General features: G+C 42.3%; 1 protein-coding gene across 1 annotated transcript in view; it reads left to right on the top strand.

The window, feature by feature from the left end:
* The window catches only part of DNER (delta/notch-like EGF repeat containing), a 361,378-nt gene that overhangs the window by 280,150 nt on the left and 68,058 nt on the right, over nt 1–13,170 (top strand). Inside the window, exon 7 of the mRNA XM_012642476.1 lies at nt 1,094–1,318. Within this exon, the coding sequence (XP_012497930.1) occupies nt 1,094–1,318 (225 nt within the window). The remainder of the gene's footprint in view (nt 1–1,093; nt 1,319–13,170) is intronic.

Raw genomic sequence — 13,170 nt, 5'->3', positions numbered from 1 at the left:
ACAGAGTCTTGTTCTGTCACCCAGGCTGGAGTGCAGTGGTGTGATCATAGCTCACTGCAGCCTTGAACTCTTGGGCTTGAGTGATCCTCCCGCCTCAGCCTCCCCAATAGCTTGGATTACAGGCATGAGTCATTTGTTTGAAATGTACAATTTAATGCTTTTAAGTAAATTTACAGAGTTGTGCAGCCATCACCACAATCCAATTTTAAAGCATTTCCATCAACCCCGGCAGACCTCTCATGCCCGATTGCAGTCAATCCCTCTTTCCAGCCCAGCCACAGGCAACCACTTACCTACTTTCTGTATCTATAGATTTGCTTTTTCTGCACATTTCTCATAAATGGAATTATACAATATGTAATCTTTTGTATCTGGCTTCTCTCAGCTTAGCATAATGTTTTTGAGGTTCACCCATGTCGTAGCTCCTGTTAGTACTTAGTTCTTTTTTATTGCTAAATGGCATTCCATTGTGCAGGTAGACCACTTTTGTTTATCCATCACAGTAACCAACTGTTAACAGTGGCTCCTTGTAGAGAAGGGAATGGGGAACAAAGGGATGGGATGGGAAAGAGATTTCTTCATTGTTCACCAATTTATATGGTTTTAATTTTTAAAATTCAAGATCATGCCTTATTTATTAAAGCAAGGTAAGGAATGTATTCCCCTGGAATGTATATAAAATCAGCCCTCTGCTGACCCAAAATACCATCCTTCCTTTAGGTAATTGCCATTAATTAATTTTTGGTGTCCTTTTAGACTATACGTACAGACATACACATTATACACATGTGTATAATGTACATTTATATGTGTACATATAAATATATTTATGCACACATATATATATCGAAATAGTCATGTATTTTATATGTCAACAAAAAATGGAATTACAAGGCTTAATATTTTAACCCAAGGTTACCAAAGGTAAGAAAAACAACCTGTCTATCATGCTGGCTGTGACGTATCTGGAAACTATGCATGGATTAATGGGTTAATCAATATACAACGGAGAAAAGATCTGCAGACTCAGTTTATTAGTTATTATGTGCAAATGTGTTTTCATGTTTTTAAGCCCCTGTGCCTTTTCTCACAGGATACTTCGGATCTGCTTGTGAGGAAAAGGTGGACCCATGTGCGTCGTCGCCGTGCCAGAACAATGGCACCTGCTACGCGGACGGGGTGCACTTCACCTGCAGCTGCAGCCCGGGCTTCACGGGACCAGCCTGCGCCCAGCTCGTCGACTTCTGCGCCCTCAGCCCGTGCGCTCACGGCACGTGTCGCAGTGTGGGCACCAGCTACAAATGCCTCTGTGATCCAGGTTGGTACCACCCATAGACTGCAAATCTCTTTTTCCCCCAATCCCAAAAGACCGTTAGTGTTTCTTTTGCCTCTGAGCAAATGTCAGCCCACAGAATGTGTAAATAGAAGCGAATTCTACTCACTTATGACAAGCTTTCTCTTCTAGACTCATTCTTGGCAGGGTTTTAAAAATACTCTTTTTCCTTTTCAGGAGCAATTCACATTCATTGTAGAAAAATTAGAAAATATGAGTAAAATGGAAAAAATTAAAGACAAGCTTACACTTAGACTAAATATTTTTTAACAATTTACTATGTCATTGCACAGCTTTTACCGTATTCCATATCTTTTGCTACTGCATGTTTAAGTTAATGGAATATATTTTTCCAGTTTAATGTGCATGAAAAGCACAATGCAATCCATTCAGAATTGTGTCATCTATTAACATTCTTACTTGGTGCACACTGTTATACCTCTGGCTCCCTGTGTAAACATTCAAACATTTTATCATTTATTTTCCAAATGCCTTCTGCGTTTGTATTACTGATTTTTAATTATGGAAGTTTTGGTACCGGAAGTCAGAGTGATTACTAGTCAAAATTTGTGTCTGCACAACCTCCTAGAGCAGCCTGAACAGGATTCACAGGGCAGCCTTTCTTTCCTCTCGTTTGTATTCTGCACGTGTCTCCCTCCTTGCACGAGCTGGCTCTTTAGAATGCTTTCCAGCACAGTGCGTCCCCACACAGGTCCCTGGCCAGTCAGCGTGCTGGCCAGCACCTGGCTTCGCTTGACCCTGGCTTCACTTGTGTGGTGACCTAGTGCCCTCTACCTGGACTTCCTGCTCCCCGTCACCCCCTCTCACCTGGCAGACTTCTCCTTCCGGGGCTGACTCAGCCTCCCTTCCTCCAAGTTCCAACAATCACCCATATTAGCACTTTCTTGGTCTTTAAAAACATTATATTAATTATCCTGTATGTGTCTCTCTCCCCGCTAGGGCTGGGAGGAAGTGTGTTTTATCAATAGCTTTTGTATGACCAACAATCACACTGAGCTACCACCTAGTGAGCACTAATCTTTCTGGGGTCTGAGCTGGGCGCTTCCCGTCTGTGGTCCTTTCACTGCTGCATTTAAACCAAGGTTGGAAAGTCCTCTAGAGGTTCAGTCACATGCCTGTGTCCACGCACCCAGGAGGGGGCTGAGGCCAGATTCCAGTGCAGGTGTCCCTGGCCCCACAGCCCCGGTCATGGCCCAGACTTTCCAAAGGTCGTGTCTCATACTCACCAATAATTTCAAGGAGTTACTGGGAAATGCAAATAGGCATTTGAAGGGTGTCGAAAAGCCTTTATCCACGTAGACTCTTAATGCTCTGATTTTCTAAGCAATTGATATTTTGCCAAATGCCTCTTTCCTCTCTGCTCTGAAATAGAGGGAATGGGCTGTTTAATCTGCTTGGTAACAGTGTTAGCAGTCAGGATTCTCTTGAGAAACAGGACTGGGATGGGGGCAAGAAGGGAAGGAGAGGCAGAGAGAGAGAGAGAGAGAGATTGATTTATTTTAAGGAATTGGCTCATGCAATTGCAATTGTGGAGACCGGCAAGTCCCAAATCCCTAGGGGTAGCCGGCAGCCTGGAAACTCAGGCAGGGTTTCTGTGCTGTGTTTTGAGGCTGAATTCCTTCTTCTTCAGGAAACCTCAACCTTTGCTCCTTTGGGTTTACGACCTTCAACTGATTAGGTGAGGCCCACCCACACTATGGAGGGCAATCTGCTTTGTTCAAAAATCTATTGATTTAAATGTTAATCTCATCTAAAAAATACCTTCCTAGAAACATCCAGACTAGTGTTTGAGCAAATAGCCAGGAACCACAGCCTAGCCAATTTGACACCCGAAATGAACCATCACAGCAACATTTTTGGGTTTCTTACAAAACTTGAAGTGAAGGGGTTTCTCCAGTTCGACATAGGGCATGAGGCTACTTTTCAGGGTTTATACCCAACCTCTCCAGTCAGAGGCCTGGCAGAGATGGGAATGGCTGCCCCCGCCAGAGGGCCCAGTTTTCTTCCGAGTGGATTGGGGTGCATGCGCCCCGGCTGGGCGGGCCGAGGAGGGAGGCAGCGTGGTGCTGGCGGCCCTGACCTGCTGGGAGTGCAGGTCACTAAGACACTTGGTGTTTGCGAGCTAAACGAGCTGCAGCTGCGAGTGTGCTGGGGAGAACAACATCTTACTCACATACTGACTCAGAGCACGCCGTCCCCAGCGCTCTGCTCTGGATGTCGTAACACGCGGTGTTATTGCCCCCAGCAGCGATCCAAAGCGAAATCTTTCTGTCGGGAACTTCCTCAGTACTTCATGACCCGTCTCCTGAGAGTTCTGTTTCCCTCAGTGAAGCCCCACAAAGAACCAAATATTACGAGACTAGAAAACAGCTTCGTTTTCCCCTCCCCTTCTCCTCTGATTTCCTTTCTTCACCATATGAAACTTTTCCTTATATTTCGCTGATTTATTTTTAAAACTTTAAATTGAATTTCATTATTTAAAGATAAATATTGCTCTTTAATAATACTAAGTAGAGTTTTCAACATGTGAGGGGAAGCTTAATAGAAAATATACTGCCTCGTGTTTTTCTTTCCATAATGGGAGAGGTAGCCAAGGAAAGTAGAAAGAACCTGTCTCTAAGATCCCCACTTACTAAGACTGTATGAACTTTATAGGGCATCCCTGGGCCTCAGTTTCCTTCTCTGTTGGAAAAGAGAGGGGAGTTATGCGTGAGGGCGTTCAATGAGAGGCAGGTAGCACATTTCCTGGCATGAGGTAGTAAAAGCCATTCATTCTCCTTTCTTTCCACCCATGGAGACTCCAACAGCGTCCTGAAGCCACAAAGGGGTGAAATAGCTCTTGTTTAAGTTTCACTTTCCCCTCTCTCTGTTCTCTGCTAAAACTTCATTCGTGTCCGCTTGGAGCATTTAACTTGGTAACCGCCTATGGTCCAGCAGTAGCCCCTAGGTAGCCTTGAACAGTCTGAAGACATGTGTCTTCCGCTCCATAAATGAACGTGATCCCTTCGTGGATTAGGCAGTCTCCGGGTAGAGCCCTGGAGTTCTGTACGGGCTCTCTGCTTGAACTTGGGAGATGAAACTGCCTTCAGAGAGGATGCTTCCTCAGATTGTTAGGTGACTGTATAAAATAAAAAAGGCATCTTAACATCTGGCAAGAAGTTGCATTTTAAGAGGTGAACATGACAAGTCTGTGAATGGGAAATTTCTCGTCTTAATCTTTTGGAGCACGTAATTGCTTTACCACCAGTTTGCATGAGAGAAGAATCTCACGAGAACAGGTGAAATTGGGTGTCTAGCTAAGGAGCAGCAAGCCTGATCATCTTTAAAGGGAGCAAACGGATCTCATTTCATAAAATGGCAGCAGATTGAAATCATGTCAGGTTGATAATTAGTTCCCATCTGACAAAATGCCATTTTGATTACTGCAGATCAGATTTGCCAGGTGCCTTCTTTTGAAACCTCATTTTTAGCTTATCGGGCTAGGGATTTCTGATGGGATTTTAATATTAAATAATAAAATGTCAGCACTGAGTAATCACTGAAATGTTATCTTCCAGTGACGGTGCTAAGTGATAGGCCACTCATTCTCTAAAAAATTACAAATTAAAATCTCCTGAAGACTGGAGAAAGTGAGAACTTGGAGCTGCCACAAACACTGTCAGGCAGAACGTGCCCTTGCCTTTGTAGGTGGGCGCCACGGTTTTTCACGCGTTCTCAATATGGTGGCGGCGTCTGGAGATGGCTGGTTGGAGAATAAATGCTGTAGATGGCTGGTATTGGAAGGAGTCTCTGGTGGGAAGGGAGATGGTTTGCTCGAGTTCATTGGTCTTGGCACCTGCCTAATGCACTTGAGTTATTTACTTTAAACTTGCTCGTTGAATTGAATTAACTCTGCCATTACAGCATGTCCCTTAAATGTTACTATTTAAGGTACAGGGCATTAGAAGATTTTTACACAGAAAAACATGTATCAGTTTTTATTTTTATAAATAATGTCTTAGATGCTTGTCAATTCAGTGGCAGCTGAGATCTCAAGACTACACATGGGACAGTTGCCAAGCAAGTTCCTCTGCCAATTCTTCTCCACCAAGTGGCTGGTAACTCCATTAGGTCATCCAGACATATACTAGACTGTAAAATGAAAGAAGTGTAGACTTTTTCCAAGTGAGATTTTTTTTTGAAAGGAAATTATTTTTATAGGAATTTTGTATACTATTTATTTTTCTATTTTCTACACACGCCTTGCATGTGAGCTGCATTTCTGGTCTGTACGGCCCAAAATACACAGCTGGCATTTCTTCCTTCTGTTAATCTCAGACCAGGCAATATCAGTACTCTGACAGTATCTGCTTTAAAAAGAAGCAAAGATAAGACTTAATGGTCAAGATTTTAAGAGCAATTGAACAGCAATAATGAAATTAAGTTCACCTACAAAGTTATGAAACCATTTAGCTCACTAATGAATGCCTAAATGCATGTAGATTCTTGGATAAGTACAGTGGACAACTTTCATCTTTTATTAACCAGAAAATTTTATCTGGCTCACCAGGATGAAGACGTTCTTGTGTTTAACATGCTCTAGGAGGTTTCTGATCTGCATATCACGTTATTTTTGAGAGTTGTAGATTGAATTGAATGTATTATCTCCTTTCCCCAGGTCCTAATCCTGTTATCATATCCTTCCTTTTTTCATATTCTAAAATATGACACCTGTCCTCACTGTCTGGATCCCAAATGGAATCCTGTTTACGTGACTGCATCTGTACATTTCTTTTCTTCTCCACATTACCCAGATTAAAGCCTTAGGAATCCCTGGACTCCATTCTCACCTTCGTTCCCTCCGTTCAACTGACAACTGAACTCTGGTGATTCTACTCCTAAAATAAATGTTCAATCCATCCTTTCACCATACAAATTCAAGTCCCTACTTCCACTTGCTAGATCTCCTGTCTTTTAGACTCCTCTTGACAATAATATGACATATACCAAATACTATGAGAATAATCTATCTGAAACACATATCAGTTGTTTCACTCTTCATAATCTGTATGCTACCTAAGAGAAAGTTTAAATCTCTACACTGACATCAAGACAAAACAAAACCACTTTATAATTTGGTCTAGGACAAAAACAAAGTAATCATGCAACCCACAAAATGCCAAACATCCCCTTTTTTCTCAGTTCTTAGTGTCAAAAACCTTGAGTGACAGCTGCTTCTTTACCAATTACAGCTTAGTTTTGCTCTAGCTTGCCCTCTCTATAGGTACGAATTTTTGAGGTACCCAAGCCTAGAATTGCTCCTGCTCTCTGACAGCATCCAACATCCACTCTAGAGTGAATCCTCCCCGAATAACCCAACCAGAGGTCAAATCCTATAATAAATCCCATCTAACACTTCTTACTGAGACACTCCATGGTTCCCGATGGTATGCATTCTCCCTTACTGCAGTGAGTAACACACCCAACTTGGTCAGCTACAGCTGTGTCCCTGGTTGGAGGGCGTTGACAGAGCTTAATCGATTAAAATGCTCAAAGAATATTGAGGATGGCAATTGATTGAATTTTCATATTAACAATAGTTCAATCAGAATTTCTGATGAGTTGGACATTGAAATATTGTTTGGATTTACATGTGGAAGGGCTCTATGGAAGCCCTGGGTGTGGGGAATTCATAGAAGAGTAGTTGGCTGCAGGACAAGAAGTGTCAGATGCAGTCATGGATAATAAGGCTAAAAATGCTCATGGGGCAGATTGGAAGAAAACATAGATGCTAAGGAGTTTGGACAATGAAGACCTGGGGATGTTTCACGTTAGTGGGTGTATGTGAACTGATACGTGTTTCAGACAGATTATTCTCATAGTATTTGGTATATGTCATAGTGAAGAAGAGTGTAAAAGATAGGAGATCTAGTAAGTGGAAGTAGGGGCTTGAATTTGTGCCAAAAGGATGGACTGAACATTTATTTGAGGAGTAGAATCATCAGGGTTTAGTTGTCAGTTGAATGTAGGGAACAAAGGTGAGAATGGAGTCCAAGGACCCCTAAGGCTTTAATTTAGGTAATTCAGAGAAAAAAAATATGCAAAAGGAGCCTCTTTAGGTGCTTGGGTACAGCCTGCCAAGCAAGATGGATATGCCAGTGAAGACTTGTTACTTGGGGCTAGAACGTGGGAAGGAGGCTGAAACCAGGGAAATAAGTATGGAGTTCCTGTTGTATGGGTGCTAGAGAAGGTCATGGAAATATCCAGATTGGCTAGGGCAAAAGGAAGGGGGAAAAGTTAAGGAGAGAGTTGGACGGTTCTTTCTTTGGGGTGGGAGCTAGAGCAGCTGCAGGAGGTGGTGGGGGAGCGGTCACTGAGCCGGGAGGTCTGGGTGTGGGCGCTGTGGTGGGAGTTGGGGGAGGCGGGAGCGAGGCCACTGCCCAGGGTGTGAGGGGCTGAGTCAGGCTCGTCCAGACTCTGGGACGCTGAAGTGCCTGTCCCGAGGGTGCTCCAGAACCTGCACAGCCGTTCTGCATCTCTACTTTGTCTGATGATAAGTTTCACAAATTCAGGTAGAATCTGCGACATTTGCCTTCTTTGGGCTAGTGACCTGAGGGATAATACAAGGGGAGGAAGGACACTGCTAATGAGTCAAGGGCACTGGCTGGTGGAGCATATGGAATTTTTATGAGATTCCTGATGTGAAAAATCTGTCCACCTCACTTTAAGTGGCTAATCCATATGCATGAAAGTGTTAATGAACTGGCCTTTAATTATCAGGGATTGCTACTCCCACTGCACCCTGACTTCCCCTCAACGTTCAAACTGTTCCGAACTCATTCTTGGCTGACCTAATGTTGAAAAGGCGTGAGATTTATCTACTAAAAATAAGTTAGCATTGTCTGTGACGACAGCAGAAATCATTTTACATCATCTTACCTGGAATGAAAGTTGCAAATGGCAGCTGATAACAACTTATGTCGCTAACCTATGCGTTTCTGGGGACAGCTCTATTGGAAGCCCTGCCAGCACGTAATTTCAGAACATTCTTGTCAAACTCGTGGCCCTGGAGTTCAGATGGGGACTTATCTAAAAGTATTTTGTGACGAAGCCATTGGCTCTTGTTTTGTGGTTGGAAATTATTATGATCCAATTGCTAATGCTCTTTCAGCTGTTTAGAATGTCTGAGAATCTGGAATTTAGACCTGAAATCCTGCATGCCTTGCCTTTCTTCCTTGGTGTGATGGAAAGGGCCTGAGCTTAGACTTGAGAGAAGGCAAATCTAAGTCCCAGCTTTGCCCCCAGACAGCTGTGCAGTTAGCCTCTACTAGCATTGCTTTTCTCTTCTTTAAAAGGGGGATAAACACAGCTGGATTGTGCAGCTCAGAAGCGATATATATATGGTCATCCACTCTGAAACCTGTAAAATGATGGAGCAGTGGTACAAATTTCAGTTATTCTTTTTGCTGGGAAAGACCATTGAAGAAATTATTAAATGTGTGCTGTGATTTTTTTTATATGAGGTTCAGTGTTAGAGTTGGCCTGGAGGTGGGATCAATTTTCATGACCATAGTGGGCATACTTGAATAATGGGTGCGCGTCCAACTTCTGAAGGGATTAATGAATTGCTTGCCACCTTGACTGTGGCTTTTTGTGCCTGCAGTGATGAATATTTAAGTGCCAGGTGCTGGGCAAAGCTCTTGGACTACATTGGCCTCTTGAACCCCCCAAGGCACCCGTGGTTGTTACCATTTCTCTGCCCATGATGATAGAGCTGGCTAAGGATGAAGCTGGGATTTGCACCTAGGTAATTGGGATCTGCAGCCTCTGTTAGCTTAGAGTAATTGGAAGTGGGATCAAAAGGTGACCTCAACTCACCAAGGGCAAATAACTGATTGAAAGCTGAAGCATGTCATCAGATTTTCTAAGTGGCATTTGTCTTAATAGCCACTTCAAAATGACACATTACATTGGGATTCATCAGCCTCATTGATTTAGCTCTACAGACCCAGGGAATCCTTTATCTAGTCTGGCTTTGCCTAGAGTAGCTTCCATCTGTGAGAACTCACTGCATTTAGACTGTGCCAAACACCTGACGAATATTCTCTCTTACTTACCCCCAGGTTATAGTGTTCCTATTTTTTTATTTAAGGGTAAGGTGACTGAGGCATGGAAAGTCCAAACAACAGGAGGTGGAGGTACTATTTTAACCCTGTTTTAGCGTAGATTTGACTAATATAAAGCTCTTGCTCTCAACCAACCAGCTAGACTTCTTAGAAATCTGGCCGTGGCCCCCCAAATTAGGTGTGACCCTGGGCCCTCACTTACATTTGAGCCACTCACAAGAATATGCTTCCAGGCTCCCCTGCCTCAGCCCTGCTGCTGAGATGGGTCTCTCCACGGACACCTCAAAGCCTGACTTGAAAAGTAGCCTTGATTGTGGTTCAGTGAGTGACTCTTAACAAATAGAAGTTTCTCACTTCCCAGCACAGAGAAGTGCAATGCTGACTTCCAAGGGAATTGACCCACTCGTAGGTAGGTAGGCCCTTCTTCCATCTTTGCTTCACTCTGAAGACCTAGAAATCCGCTGCTTTGAAATTGATGCCGAGGGTTACCTGTGACCGAGGCTCATGATTTCATTTGACCTGACGTCTGCTGGATGCACCTAATTAAAGAACCTGTCTTTCCTATGACTCAAAGGAGACATACAGACATGGCCACATGACAGCTGTGCCGCTTTCAGCTTAGGTAGTTTCTCTTGATTAGGGCTTCTCTACTTCTGGGGTCCCCAATGCCTATTAGCAATTTTTTTTTCCACCTGAATCCCTGAAAGCTTCCTGTATTGATTTTTGTACACCATGGACTCCTTTGATGTTGTTTCTTTTCACCTGGCTCTGGTTATATCATAGTTCCTGAAATGTTCTTTCTTTTTCATATTTGACTTTTGTTATTTTTAGCTGTCTGCTTTGAGATAGCTTTGATGTCCTGTCCTTTCAGTGGCACTCCTTCCCACAAGACTGGCTCAGTAGAAATGATCTGTCATCAGGGTCAGTCATGGAGGATCTGCGGGGCCTTGGAGCCCCAGGATTGGAAACCCTGTAACAATGCGCTGTTACAGTTGGTGTCCGAGATACATTGTGACTGATGGTAGCCTGCATCCTGAGTCCCAATTAGACAACTAATAAGGAGATTTGTGAGCATGCCCTACTTTTTTCTGGCCTTCTAGCTTTCAATGTGCTTTTAAATTCTTTCTTTATTTGGATTTGTACAAAAACCTAAGGACAATGCCTTGTATTTTTTCCGTTGGTTTTTCTATCACGCCCATTAATTTTCAATTTGAAAGCACACTGTGAAAGTTGCTGCATTCACTGAGTGCTCTTATAGAATTGCTTCAGTTTTAATGAAGATTGAGAGCTTTTAGGTTTGCCTGAAGCAGATTGATATGTAACCTCTTTTTCTTTTAATCCCAGCACATTGTCAACTCAAAGCAGATATTGATTTTGTGGAACAGCGTGTCCTCTTCCATCTCACCCAAGTGCTTCCTTATGCGATGCCACAATGCTCCATTTAAAATCCCATTTGGCTGCATAGGAGTTGCCTTGGCTGGTTGGACTGAAGTCTTAATGACACGTTGATGATTATAGGATCATGCTTCATTTTTATGCTACCAGATGGTTTCTGATGGCACAGATCAGAGTGAAGGTACTAGGTCTAATTCATTAGTGAGGTGTTGTTGCTTTTAGGTTCAATAAGCCCAACTATTAATAAAAGTAGACCTGAACTAAGGAGTTTCTAGTGCCTGGTGGTATGATTTTGGGAAGGCTCTCCTTTATCTATTGCCCCATAAAAACACCTTTCTTGCCAGGTCTCTAATACCTAAAAGTTTGTCTCTGTGGTTTTATTCCTTTAAATTAGGCACTGTCCCTTGTAATAAAACCTTTGTGTTAGTTAGTTATTGCTGTGTAACAAGTCATTCCAAAACCTGATGGCATAAGACAACCATTCATTGTTTACAATTCCGTGGGTTGATAATTTGGGAAGGGTTTAGCTGGGATGTCTCTTTCCTGGTCCATGTGCTCACTCATGCTTTTGTGGTCAGCTGGCAAGTCAGCTGGGCACTGGCTGGTCCTGGGTGACCTTGCTCACGTGGCCGGAGTGATGGGGGCAACTGTGCCATGTGTCTCTCGTTGTCTGGCAGACCAGTCTGGGCTTCTTCACATGACGGCCCAATATGCATGCGCTTTGCAAAACTTCTGTTGTGCTTGTTGGTGTCCCATTGACACAAGCAAGTCTCAGGGTAAAGCTTATAGGCTCTATTTCTTGATGTAGGAGTTGCAAAGAATTTGTGGCCATTTTTTTTTTTAGTTTACCACAACCCTAAACCTAAATATGTGAAGAATATATATATGTATATATGTGTATATATTTGCATACATAAAAATATTCTCTATTTATGAAAGAGCAGATTTGAGGAAAAAGAAAGTTGAAAAACAAAAACAGTGTGTGTGTAGTCTTTGATTACTTGAAGAGATGAGGCCCTTCTGAACTTGCCTGCTCAAGTGATAAGAAATGTCTAGGAGAAAACTTTTTTCCTTACCTTAGAATTCTGTGTAGAATGAGCCTTATTCCTAGTTTTATTTCAAAGAAGTTTCATTTTTCGCATTGGATTATTAGTATACATATTCTCCTAGGGCATTAAGTCACCAAATAAGAACAGACTTTTGATTTTCACTGCTTTATGACCTCTTAAGTGAACAAATGCTTTGTTTTTAGGCATCCTTCATTCAATAGAGGCAGCTGGAACACAATTCGTGATTTATTAATATAATTGAGTTGCAACTCCGGTTTATTTACATTCTGAAATTTTCTTTGTAGTGCAGTTGCCTTGAGGCACAGCTCTGGTGGTTAAATTTCTCCATGAAGTTCTGTAGCTGAAGTCCTGACTGTAAGAGTCAGCTTCAACCCTTGTAAGTTTACAGCCCTTAGAGATGATGGCCAAGAGGGAGGTTTGTGCTTCTAAAACTGTTTGTCAGTGACTATGAGAAATTTCCTTGGTGTAACAATTTTTGGGATTTAGCTTGAGAATGGCAATGATGAGAAAGAAGGTTAGAGGATTGCGCATTTGGGTTGTGCCTGCGAATTCCCCCAGTGATATGAGAGTTAAATATGCCCAGAAAAAAAAATCGTGGTCTGTATTGTGGATTCCACGTACCAGAGTTTTCTGGAATATGCCCAATGACAATGTTTTATTTTCTATCACACAAATACTTTGGTACCAAACTATATATCTACAAGTCTACCGGAAATAGCACAACTTTGTCAGATCATGTTTCTCATTTTTTGCTAAAAAGTATCACCTTAGATTATCTTTCATTTTCTGACATTCCTTTCAGCAAAAAATGTTGTTCCCCTCAAGTCAAGGAAGCCGAATCAGAGATGTGGGAAAAATTGTGCTCACTCATCTGAATTTGAACTTGTTTCTCCTCCCTGATTAGGTATGTATGACTCCCAGTCATACACTGAGGAATTATAAAACGTTGTGCCGCTTCTGTATCCTTATTCCTTTCCCTCATTTTGGCCTTCCTTTTCAAATTTGGCATTTGAAAATATATTCCTTTTTTATTCTATTGATATTACTTTCTTCCCTTAAGTAAATCTTGATAGGAGTGTAGTTTCATTGAGTCCAGGTGTCTATGGACAGTAGATCATTTGACTGTATGTTTCACTGTTGATTTATGTGTCAGTAACTGCTACATGTTCTGACCATATGTTCTGTGGTTGCTTTAGTTACACGGGTAGACAAAGCCATAGCTATCAAAGTACATAAGCACGAAATA

The sequence above is a fragment of the Propithecus coquereli genome, unplaced genomic scaffold, assembly GCF_000956105.1.
Source record: "Propithecus coquereli isolate 6110/MARCELLA unplaced genomic scaffold, Pcoq_1.0 Scaffold18, whole genome shotgun sequence".
NCBI lineage: Eukaryota > Metazoa > Chordata > Mammalia > Primates > Indriidae > Propithecus > Propithecus coquereli.
The sequence above is the reverse complement of the archived record's forward strand: the minus strand, read 5'-3'. Positions and strand labels throughout refer to the sequence as shown.